The 12,983-nt window shown below is 39.4% G+C and overlaps 1 protein-coding gene across 14 annotated transcripts in view; it reads right to left on the reverse strand.

Annotated features, from left to right (window-relative positions):
- Window positions 1–12,983, reverse strand: part of LOC138755825 (intermembrane lipid transfer protein VPS13B-like) — a 1,263,706-nt gene that overhangs the window by 691,661 nt on the left and 559,062 nt on the right. Inside the window, exon 20 of one of the 14 annotated variants that reach the window (XM_069922517.1) lies at window positions 12,486–12,925. The exons of the other annotated variants lie outside the window; for them this stretch is intronic. Coding sequence (XP_069778618.1) covers window positions 12,912–12,925 — 14 coding nt within the window. The 3' untranslated portion in view covers window positions 12,486–12,911. Of the gene's footprint in view, window positions 1–12,485; window positions 12,926–12,983 lie in introns of those variants that run through there. 14 annotated transcript variants of the gene reach the window in all.

Raw genomic sequence — 12,983 nt, forward strand, 5'->3', positions numbered from 1 at the left:
AGTTCACTTAACAAGTGACGGATTGTGGACACTCAACATCTCCTCACATGTCAGGAAGGCACAACAGTGAATGCACTTCCTGAGAAGACTGAAGTGGGAAAAGATACTGGCAACCATCATGGATTGGAGGGTAGCTAATGTTACCCCACTATTTAAAAAGGGGGGTAGAGAAAAAGCGGGGAATTATAGGCCGGTGAGCCTTACATCAGTAGTGGGCAAAATGATAGAATCCATTATTAAGGATGCAATAGCGGAGCATATGACTAGCTGAGAAGGGATCGGACAGAGTCAACATGGATTTACAAAAGGTAAATTGTGCTTGACAAATCTATTGGAATTCTTTGAGATGGTGACAGGTAATATAGATGGGGGACAGCCAGTGGCTGTGGTGTACCTGGACTTCCAAAAGGCCTTCGATAAGGTCCCGCATAAACGACTGGCTTACAAAATGAAGGCTTGTGGGATTGGGGGCAAAGTATTGATGTGGATTGAGAACCGGCTGGCAGGTAGAAGACAGAGAGTTGGGATAAATGGCTCATTTTCTGAGTGGCAGGCGGTGACCAGTGGGGTGCCACAGGGATCTGTACTGGGACCCCAGCTGTTCACAATTTACATTAATGATCTGGATGAGGGGATTGGATGTAATATCTCCAAATTTGCAGATGACACTAAGCTAGGAGGGGTTGTGTGCACGGAAGAGGGGGTGAGGAAGCTCCAGTGTGATTTGGATAAATTGAGGGACTGGGCAGATACATGGCAAAAGCACTACAATGTGGATAAATGTGAGGTTATCCACTTTGGTAATATTTGAATGGCAATAGATTAAGAGATGGGGAGTGCAGAGAGACCTGGGGGTACTTGTACACCAGTCTCTGAAGGCGAGCATGCAGGTACAGCAGGCGGTTAAAAAGGCAAATGGTATGTTGGCCTTCATATCAAGAGGGTTTGAGTATAGGAACAAGGATACCTTACAGGGCCTTGGTGAGACCCCACCTGGAGTATTGTGTGCAGTTTTGGTCACCTTATCTAAGGAAGGATGTTCTTGCAATGGAGGGAGTGCAGAGGCGATTCACCAGGCTGATACCTGAAATAGCACGAATGACTTATGAGGAAAGATTGCGCAATTTGGGATTGTACTCGCTGGAGTTTAGAAGATTGAGAGGGGATCTCATAGAGACCTATAAAATTCTGGCAGGACTGGACAGAATGGATGCAGATGGGATGTTTCCAATGGTGGGGGAGTCCAGAACCCGGGGCCATGGTTTGAGGCAAACCATTTAGGACTGAGATGAGGAGGAATTTCTTGACCCAGAGGGTGGTGAATCTGTGGAATTCATTGCCACAGAGGGCAGTAGAGGCAGGTTCATTAAATCTATTTAAGAGGGAATTAGATCTATTTCTTCAGTATAAGGGTATTAAAGGTTACGGAGAGAAGGCGGGGACGGGGTACTGAACTTTAAGATCAGCCATGATCTTGATGAATGGCGGAGCAGGCTCGAAGGGTCGAATGACCTACTCCTGCTCCTATCTTCTATGTTTCTAAGTTAACCTTCGACAGGAGCTCTGTCGAGACCGTCCAGGCTGCATCACCGTGTGGTATGGTTGATGCAGAGAACTGGATTGGAGATCATTCCACAGGACCCAAGAGTGGGAGAGAGGATCACTGGAGTCTCCCTTCACCCCCTTCCACCATCTACTGGGATTGTTGTCTGAAGAGGGCGCACAAAATCACTGAGGACCCTTCCACCCTGCACACAGCATCTTTCAGCTGCTTCCATTGGTAAAGATACAATAGTATCAGGCTGAGGAATACAGAACAACCAAAGGAATCACTCAAACTATCCTAGACATTCATATTTCTGAAACACTATGTATTTGTGTACATTTATGTGTGTGTGCATGTGGGTGGGTATGGGTGGGATATGGCATATGTATTGTTTGTCTGTATGTGTCTTATGTCTGGTTGAGTGTTATGTCTGCGTGTTTTGTGCCAAGGACTGGAGAATGCTATTCCATGGCGCTGTATTTGTGCAATCAGATGACATTAAACTTGACATGTCTTGGTTTGACCTCCCTCCATTTTTCCATCATTCAGTCCTCCTCTGTTTCCACCCATCACCTATCAGTCCCTGTCCTGCCCCTTCCCCATGTTTCTGAAAACTGGCCATCTTTCCTCTTCCGTGGACTTGATGCAGGGTCTCGACCGAAAACACTGACACATATATTTTGCCTCTGCAATTGCTGCTTGGCCCACTGAGTTCCTCCAGCAGTTTATTCTTTGCTCAAGATTGCAGCAACTGCAGTCTCTTGCGTCTCCACCGTCGTGCAAACTTGGCGCATAACCACGTTAAAGGGATAATAAGCCAATAGTCCAAGCCCGCTCTGACACCCAGTAACATCATAACTGATCTGATCACTGTCCTCAAAGAGGTTTCATGCCGTGTTAACGGAGGAATTAACAGTGGAAAAAATTAGAACTGGGAATCCAGAGCAAGGGGCTTGGCAGGGGCTTTTCCTCGTGATCCTCCATGTCAGTAGAAATATTTGACAAAAATATTAAATTCAATCATCTTAAAACTGAAACACTTCATAAAAAGTTGTTAAAGCTGATGAGTCACTCACTTCATTGTAAGAATGTGTGAGATGAAAGTTTATATTAAACAGATGTAGTTGTCAGGCTTACATTGGAGTTCCAGTTACTTATGTACATTTACTGTTTCAGCCTAAATGATACCTTTGTCAGATTCGACTTATGGACACTGACAATTTAAAAGCAAGAAAACTGACACTAATTGTTGTACCTATAACTGAAAGAGATATAATCTCAAGCCAACAAATATTTGAGAATATTTTGTAAAGCACAATGTTTCTGTTGTTGCTTTAAGCAAGACAAATCATGACATGAAATACATTTTTGAGGGTGTCGAATCTCTTATACTCTATTCACTGTTATCTATTTTCCATTGTGTGTGCTACATGGACAACTGGTTATCAACAGTTATATTCGTGTTACCTATATTTATAGAAGTATTTTATCGGCAAGAAAACTCTTTGCACACACCTGAGAAAATTAAAACACAAAATGCAGATTTTAATTTCGTCAACCATGGCAAGACGAACATTTATTCCTCACTCCTTACTGCCTTTCAGATGTAATCGCTACCCGGATTTTTTTTTAATGGCTGTACCCCATTGTGATGAGGGTATAGTCCTATGAGGTTCCTGGTTTCAATAACATGATTTGGTGTGTGGCAGTTTTGTACAACTGAGTCACATGCGAGTCTATTATAGATGGTTAAGATCCATCTTCAACTCTCCAAGACATACCAGATCTTCAACCTTAAATGCTAACTCCATTTCTCTTTCCATAGATGCTGCCTGACCTGTTGAGTGCTTCCAGAATTGACGCTGTTTACTTCATTTTTGGGATCAGATGTAACCAAGTTAGAACAGAGATTATACTCACCGAACTAAATTTATTTTTCTAGTAACCCGGTATCCCTGTGGTCACCAAAGGTGCTATATTCCTGATTTTGTTAATAAATTCTATGTAAATTCTACAGCTGCTGTGAACAATTCCACATCTCTAAAACACTGTGCCCCACTTCTATCTTTTATACAAGATCATTTACCAGTAGTATCATTTCTGTCATGAGAATAGAAAGGGATTGAGAAAATAAACCAAAGAAAAAAAAAGGATATAAATTTAAATCCACGTGTCACATTCACTAAAGTTTACTTTGAATTGGAATTCATCCATTAATGTAAGACATACATTTGAAGAATTTTTTTATACCACTTATGTCATTCAAAGTTCACTAATTTGGGAGCAAGAGCAACTTCATTAAGACATTGTTGAATAAAAATCAGACGAAAGAAGCAAAGGTCATTTATCTTTTGAGTCGAAAGCTAAGACAAATTTGGTGAATCTTTCTGTGAAATTGTTGCATGAAAATGTCACTACAGGCTCACAATTATTTTCTCCCAATGGATCGTCATCTGTCACTACACATTTTCCTTGAGCCATAATACGAACCCACCTTAACTCAAAGAACCCTCTGCAATTATTATACATATTAATAGGTACAATTCAAAGATATCCCACCAGTAGTTATCTTTCCGATTTTTAAGAGAACATGGCTTTTTAGAAAACCTGGGACCCAAGATGCAATTCTACCCATTAATAGTCCCAAAGGTCAGTACAAGATGGAAGATAAAACCATTTGACAGTGTTCAACCAACAAGGAGTTCTGGCTAACATAGTAAATGGAACTCATCAAAAGAATCATATAATAACACTGAAAATCTTCACATCGACATTTCCATTTTGCTTCAAAGCCTTCGCTACATTATCATCTACTGTCCTTTAGTCCATAAATCGATTTTAATGCAAATACTTGTTTGATAAGAAGTCTTACTTCAATCATTAACTGCATAAGCCCTTGCTCTTTGAGTGTTGACATCACTTTCAATTAGATTAAGGGAGATAAGAATAAACTCCTGACAATTCAGAATTTTCAATCTTCAAGTTCAGCTCCCAATTTATTTATAAGCACATACCACTGCACTTTAAGGTTGGGCTTTATGATCTTACTTTTTTCAAATATAAGTCTGAGAACTTATCAGATTTGGAAATAAATTTCTCAGATATAATTGTACAACTAGAGTCAAAAGGATAAGGGGGAAGCCATTTTGAATTGAGTTGAGGAGAAATTTCAAGAGATTTATGAAGTTGTGGAACTCCCCACCAGAAAACATTGTTGAGGCTGGTTCAAGAGATATATTGAGAAGGGAGATGGATACAGCTTTTCTGGCAAAAGTGATCAATGGAGAAAAGGCAAGAATAGAGAACTGAAGTCACATGATCAGCCACGATCCTACTGAATGGTGATGCAGGTTCAAAAGCTGAATAGCCTATTCCTGCAGTTAATTTTTTGTCACAATTATTCTACAATTCATTGGGTCAACAAAGAAAGTTCTCATGGAACCAAAAAGTTGTAGGATTATTTCATAGTAATTTAGAAAGTTATTTTCAATTTAAGTTTAATTTTTTAAAAATTTAGACATACAACAGGACCTTTCGGCCCATGAGCCCGTGCCACCTAATTACACCCAAATGACCTTCAACCTCTGGTACATGCTGAACAGTGGGAGGAAACCGGAGCACCTGGAGGAAACTCACGCAGACACAGGGAGAACGTTCAAACTCCTTACAGACAGCATGGGATTTGCACCCCGGTCCCAGTTGCTGGCGCTGTGGCACTAACCACTACCCTAGCCGTGTAAGGAAGTTATTTGTAAAATTACGATCACAGCACTTCATTGACATTTGCTCAAAAATACATAATGTATGTGTGCCAGTCTGACATGTGTATAGTTTTAAGGATTGCAGACAAAGGGCAGACAACATGTCCTAAAACAGAGGCGAGTAACTTAATCTGTCAGTGATCTCTCCGCCTTTGCTTAATGAAGACAATTGGGTCAGATAGCACATGGTGTTGATTTAAACTCTAAATGGGTTCTTAGATTGTCATCCACCAGGATTGAAGCATATCACGCAACAAAACGGAAAATTCATAACCACTGGCCAGCCATTGAAATGAGAGAAGGAGAATGCTGTGCAGCGAAAAATATGCAAAAAACCTGTTACCAGCTGCCATTAGCAAAGCTACTATTGTTAATTCAAATCAATCGGTCTTAAATATTGATAATTCAATTGAAAAAATACAAAACGAAGCACAATTGTACAAGCATAATAATTAATTTACTCTACTGATACCAAACACTGCACTGATTCAGTTAATAGGTGATTTATTCTCTTGACCTTTAGTATTTAAGTTCGTCTTAATTGGAAGCAAACTAGTCTGTCTTTTGGCATAGTGTAACACCAGTGAACTGTGAACACATTATCAGTACAGTATTCAGATCTAAACATGTTTTCCACACCAGACCTTGTTAAAATTCATGGAATCAACAGTATATTCTGCCCACATTTGATCCTGTTTAGAAAAAACATTCCATGTCGGCCATGAACACGAGCAATCAAATTATGATTGAATTTACAACAATGCATATACACTCTGCTCAAGAAGAGAATAAACCTAAACAAGTGACAACATTCACAAACTGCAACCATGACAGAATTATATACACACTTCTCAGAGGATAATTATCATCCTATCCTCCAGCAAATGTGTTAATCAGTGGACTTCATTCAACCTTAACGTGGAAGGCTTCAGCTGTACCAACTATGTCCACAGGGTGACAGTCTTGCACAATCATTTGCCAAAGATATGCAATGAAATTGCAGTCGGCGAAAGGATGGATCACTGAAGGGAATGACGCTTAAACAGTTTGTTAACTTAGATTTAATAAAGGAACCAAAACATGACAAAATTCAGACAAGGAATTTTAAAACATTTCAAGCTTCAACTTTACGCTTATATTTCGCTGCTTGAGGTGCTCCCAAGTTATCAAAGCAACTTGCCATTTAGTGAGGTTCCTCTATTTAATTTTAGAACATTTACATTTTATTGTAGCTCCTACCAAAACTATTGTCACCGCTGACTCTACAAGGTTTTGGAATTGAAATGAATAACAAATCTGTTTGCTCAACACTGGATTTTTACGGCCAGATTCATCAGGAAAGCCTGCCGCATGTCAATAGAGTATGCACAATTTGCATGTCTAGTGAATTAACTATTGCGAGTGGTGTTTTTGTGAAACTGAATACTCCTCTTGACTCCACAGAAACAACGACTATAAACAGCCATTTCTTGAGAGGTCCCTACAAGGTTCACTGATGACACATGTCAAGACGCGGTCTTTCTGACCACAGTTTGCGTGCCATACTTCGTGTTACGTCCAGCGATTGCATCTTGACTTGTGAATACAGGAATGTCTGCTCCAGTCAATGCACCCCTGAGATACTTAAGAGGTGCCTGCCTCAATGGGTGTAGGATGACGAGCAATGATCCACACAATTTCTCCCCAACCAAGTAGTTTCCACTACCATTTAAAAAGATAACTGAAAGAGATTGGCAAGAAAAATCACTCGTGGTTCCAAATCTGACCAAGTTCTTGTGCTACTTTTGCCAGGTTTGATTGGTAAGGATTTTGAACTGAATACATTCAGGATATCAAGGGAAAATGTGAAACTTAAAACATTTTTTTCATTTTGATGGGGAAATTTAGTCACCCTTTTTACCAAGTTCTGTTTACAACTTGTTTCTTTGGAAAATAAAAACGTCAGATCTGTTTTCTTCTGATTGACTCAGAAAGAGAATGAGTCGACCTGTGTCAAAATACTGCAAGGTTCTGTCTGATGAGAACACCATCTCTGACACCACTTACATGGACTGCCTGCACCATGTCAACATGTATGAATGTATAAATGTATTTAAATCCTCACAACAGCAATCATTCAAAAACACAATTCCAACCATTTTCTTGCCTATATATCGGCACATTTTCTGTGATAAGTGTAGATGAGCTTTGGCTTTATCAATGGTCTTTAATAAAGAATAAAGTGCAGATATTGGTACAATAATGAAATACAAACAGAAATTGATCTAGAGTGAGGCTATTTTTCTTATTCAGTAGAATGGAAGATATTTCAACTAAATGTAATATTATGGGCCAGATTGGACCATGCCATGGAACATCACTTGGGCTTACAATTAGCCTATCCCCTGCTGAAGAAAACGACGTAGGAAATACACCTCTCAGCACAGTTCCCATTACTTGCACATCAATGGTTAAAAATAAAATCAAAGTTGCCCTTCCTACTACATTGCTCTTTATGACTCCAGTGGGAGAACTAAAATCACTGCAGTTGCCCAGATGTTAAGAGTTCTGGAGGGTGGAAATGGGGCGAGCTGAGATTTGCTGACATTGTCCCATTAGTGAATGTTATGCCAGAAAACCATCACAGAGAGACGAGGAGCCATTTACATTGTGTTCCAAATTACCCTTGGATAAAGAAGCATTTTTGTCAACTGGGAGTTCAATCCAGAACCCATCAATCCATAGCATTAATATTTGGCTTTAAAATCCTATGTCACAACCATGAGGTGAGTGAACAAGCAGGAGAACTACTGAAGTTTTTTTAAACTGCAGTTCTTACTTCACTTCATCAGACAGCACAAATCCACGAGCAAAGCAACATTTCTCAAAAGGTAAATATTGAGAGAATTGAAGTAAAACGCCGACACATTAAAGCTCTTAAAATTCTGACTGAATGTAACACAATTTTAATATTCATGATAATATTTTGGTCACCTGTCCAGATACTCACTGACATTAATTCTATCTGAAGAAAAAATAAACTGAAATACCCAACATTCCTTTTAATAAAAGCCATTTCCAAATACATGGGTTTCTTGCAATTTTCTCAAAAATTAATCTTTCAATGTTGTCCTTGTTTTACATCTGATACAGTTTTACACTAGATACAGGAATATCAAAGCCAGCACCACCAGGCTGAGGAACATCTTCTTCCCACGGGCAGAGAGAACGCTGAATGAAACCAAAGGAACTGCTCACACTAACCATCTGAGACCTCGTATTCATGAAACAATATTTATTATTTATTTGTATATATGAATCCGTGCCCTGCGTATGTATTATTTGTCTGTATGTGTGCTATGTCTGATTGTGTGTTTGTACCAAGGACCAGAGAATGCTGTTTCATCGAGTTGTACTTATGCCATCAGGTGACAATAAACATTACTTAACTTGACATCATCTCTACAGTCCATGTGTGCTAGAAATTCCAAGCAAACTGAATGTTTAAGGTTTTAGCTGCACAGAACCCAATCTTCAGATGACAGGCATGTGAGCATACTTAGCTATCATTTTCTACCTTATGTTTATCCTCTTTATTTTTACCTTCAGTTAACAGCTCCCACCCTTACTGAAAAGTAAGTGAGCTGATCCAACTGAAAGCAGACCCAGCCTACAAATATTTCTGATATTAATTTTGTTCCAAGTAAGAACAGAATGCATCTAAATAAGCTAGTTAAAAGAGACATGTCAAGATGACTTTTAGTAAAGCTTCAACAACAATAGAATAATTCAGATTTGAAAAACTGGGATGTTCTCTTTGGTGCGAAGGATGAAACGTGTCTTAATAGAGGTCTGCAAGATGATGAAAGGCATAGACAGAGAGGACAGCCAGCACTTTTTTCCCCAGGGTGAAAGTAGCAAACACCACAGGACACCTATACAAGGTGAGTGGAGGAAAGTTTAGGGGAGATGTCAGGGGTACTTTTTTTTTTACAGAGTGGCAAGTGTGTGGACTGCATATTTGGGACGGTGGTGGAGGTGGGTACAACAGGGACATTTAACAGGCACATGGATGCAAGAAAAGTAGGTTATGTGTAAGAGGCAGGGAAGGTTTAGTTTGTTGAGTAAGTTTATATAGGTTGACACAACATAATAGGCCAAAGGGCCTGTACTGTACAGGAATGTTCTATTTGATGAATTTAAGAAAAAAAATTGCCAGATTTGGAAAGCTGCAGTCATAATTTTCTTTCCAATGGACCACCAGAACGTGGTTCCTCCCCACACCTCCCCCCCCCCTCCCCGACCACCCCCAATTTTTAATAATGATCTGTTCAAATAATGATCATGGTAAGTTCTGCAGGATAGAATCCAGATCCAAGACTCGAGCCTTTCCTGAACTGCTGCTTTGTGAAAATTGAGTGTCAGTATTTAACTTTCAGCCCCAAAAATTGACATTCTCAGTGCACTATTGGAGTCAGGGTCATTAAGCACAGAAACAGGGCCTTCGGCCTACCATCACTCCGGCCTTCTTAGCACCAACCTACACTAATTCATTTTTCAATCTGAAAAATCATTTTGTCATTTACATATTGAAAAAAATGACAAAGCTGTATGAAACTTGACATTTCTACTTGATGACTCAATAGTTTTTGAGCCTGAAGGGCATTCGCTGATAAAAACCCAATCAAGAGCAAACGCTTACCTCTCGTGAATAGATTCAAATCTAAATCCAGAAGTTGAGATAACTTCAGTTTCTATGCAGTCTTTTTTTAATCTCGCCACAATCACTGTCATCTCCAACAGCAAATCTTACTTTCATTAGTTCACAGGAAGTAAATATCGATGGTCAGAATTTACTGCTCAAATTACTGTAAGGCAGCCTTGGCACATCATTATTTGCAGATCGTATACAATGTAGTTGCACTCTATCAGTGATAGAGGGAGTATAAGTTTCGGTGGCGGATGGGGTGTCAATCAAGCAGACTGCTTGGTCCTGAATGATGTTTGAACTTCTAGTTTGTTTGGAACTGATACATTCATCTGGGCAAGCTTTGAGTTTTCATAACTACAGGGTTTGAATCTGATCCTCGTTATTGCGAGACAGCATTGCTCTACCATTATGCTGGTTTCAGCACGTATGTGGTGGCCCTGTGTTTCAATATCTACAGAGAAATATCATGAACCATGTCTGGTATATCTTTCTTCATGCCTCACTGAATAGGACTGATCTCCTTGTTGACAGTAAGGGTTGATTGGAGGGATATGCTGGGCCAGGAAATTACTGATTACCATGAACAAAGACTCTTGTAAATGTTTATAGGTATCCTGTGGAGAGCCTTCTGACTGGTTACATCACTGCCTGGTATGGAGGTGCCAATACACAGTCCAGGAGAAGACTACAGAGAGTTGCAAACTCGAACAGCACCATTATGGGCGTCAATCTTCACTCCAATAAGGACATCTACAAGAGGTGGTTTCTCAAAAAAGTTCGCCTCTATCCTCAAGGATCCTCACTATCCAGACCAGGCTCTCTTCCTACTGCGAGCATCAGGTAAAAGGTACAGGAGCCTGAAGTCACACAACCAACAGTATTGAAACAGCTTTTTCTCTTCCACCATCAGATTTCTGTATAGACAATGAACCACAGACACTTTTTTTTACATTTAATTTATTTTTTAATTTAATTTCTAGCAATTTAGCAACTGTAACACACTGCAAAGCAATGGACATTGTGACATGTTCAGCACCATGAATTCTGATTGCTCATGGGTTATATCACGTCATGGATCCCTGATTTTTTATTGTTTATTATTTAATCCAATTAGCATGAAGGTAAACAACATGATAGAGATTGGTCTTTTATATAATGCCACAGACAGATGTTTGGGGAATCTTGAAAGATATATTGTGACTTTCTGGAAAACTCATCTATTGGAGTACACTATGACTGGTGAGTATACCATATAGTAGTAGTTAATAAACCCCCACTTTTGATCCAGAGAGCGCAGTCCAAATTTCACCACAGTAACCAAGGAATGACATACACCTGGAATAAAAATCTAGTTGAAATGAAGGCAAATGTGAATCTACTGGATTAACGTGAAATCTGATGTCATTTAGGTCAGGAAACTGACCGTCTGCAACAGGTTGGCCCAAATGAGACTTCAGATCAGTTTCTGTGGTCAATTCTCAGTTTCTTCCACAGGTCAGGGGACAAGGGATGAATATTAAATTCTGGCCTTCTCCAGATTCAATGAATGAACACAAAATTCAAACTGTCAAGTGTGTTTACAACTCAAGTTGGTTTACTCACACTCTCCAGTCAGCAAAAGCTGACACAAGAAGATTGGAATTACATACATCTCCCTGAATTTATTTTTTTTAAACTTGATCTTCAAGGTGAACTCTGGAAGAGAGAATTTCCATACACAGTGTGCCCTTCCACACTTGCCTTCTCACTTCAGAAGTAATTGCCAGCAGTGCAATTAATTCCAACATACTTCATTTCTACAATACTAAGAAAAGCCGAGAGATGTTTCATTGTGGAAGGATGGCACTGAAAACAGAGCTTGAGATACAGTGATCAAAAGCTTGGGTGAAAGGTTAGATGCCAAGTATGGCCACACCGGTAGCAAAAGGACAGCGAAAAAAAGTGATAATGGATGGCTTTTTCAAAGGAATAGCGCGTTCAGGAAAAGGTGTGAAGAAGGTTACAAAATGAGATGCAGGAATTAACAATAAAAACACAAAAGGTTTAAATCTGATGATCATGAAACAAACTTGCTCAGCAAGATGAGCAGAATGAATTTGGGGCAGTAGAGAAGCAAACTGCAAGGGTATTATTCAGAAGTATTGAATGAACTTGGTTTAATTCAGTAAAAGCTTTGTCTTCTTTTCCCCCATAAAACCCAGACTCTAATCCATTGTCGGGAGTTTTCAACTCTTTTCTGAGCTTGAACTAATTACAATTTAAAGGAGGCTTAAGAAACAAACCGTTTAAGCTGTTGCCAAGTTATTCTTTACTAGCTCATTCAGACCTTATGTGGGTCTGCTGGGATCTTCAAAGGAATTTTTTAACCAATTAAGTTTAAATTTGCACAAGGAACACTGACATTTGGGGGGGGGGGGGGGGGGAGCTCACAAGGCTAACAAAAATTATCCCAGCAATAATCATCAATCTTACTAAAATTACATTATGAAAACACCACTAATCCTTTCACGTCAAATCAACAGAAGGTCACAGCATAGAGGCATAATCCTTTGAGGAGCACTCTTAACAGTTTTGAATTAAAATGTTTTCTTCAGTCTCATATTAGTTAACATGCATTCAGTTCATTATTATTCTCCCTGTGCTGTTATTCACTAGAAGTCATCAAGAACCTTCTCCTCTATATCTTTGAGATGGATTCAATGAATTGAGGAAGGGCTGGGAAATTTATTGTCTCACCATAAAACAGCAACATTTAACAGACATTGAGACAGCACATGAACATGCGCAGGATGGAGGAATGGAGAGCAGTCAGATGGGATGAAACTGGTGGTCGGCACAGATATTATGGGCTGAATGACTTGTTCCAAGTTCACATTTAAGTGGAATTTATGGCAATCGTTTATTCCCTTTTTTGTCATTTCTTCCCACCTGCAATGCATAATAATTATTAAAACTTAAGAAATGTAGTAAAACAAACAGAAGGATG

Source organism: Narcine bancroftii, chromosome 2 (assembly GCF_036971445.1).
Source record: "Narcine bancroftii isolate sNarBan1 chromosome 2, sNarBan1.hap1, whole genome shotgun sequence".
NCBI lineage: Eukaryota > Metazoa > Chordata > Chondrichthyes > Torpediniformes > Narcinidae > Narcine > Narcine bancroftii.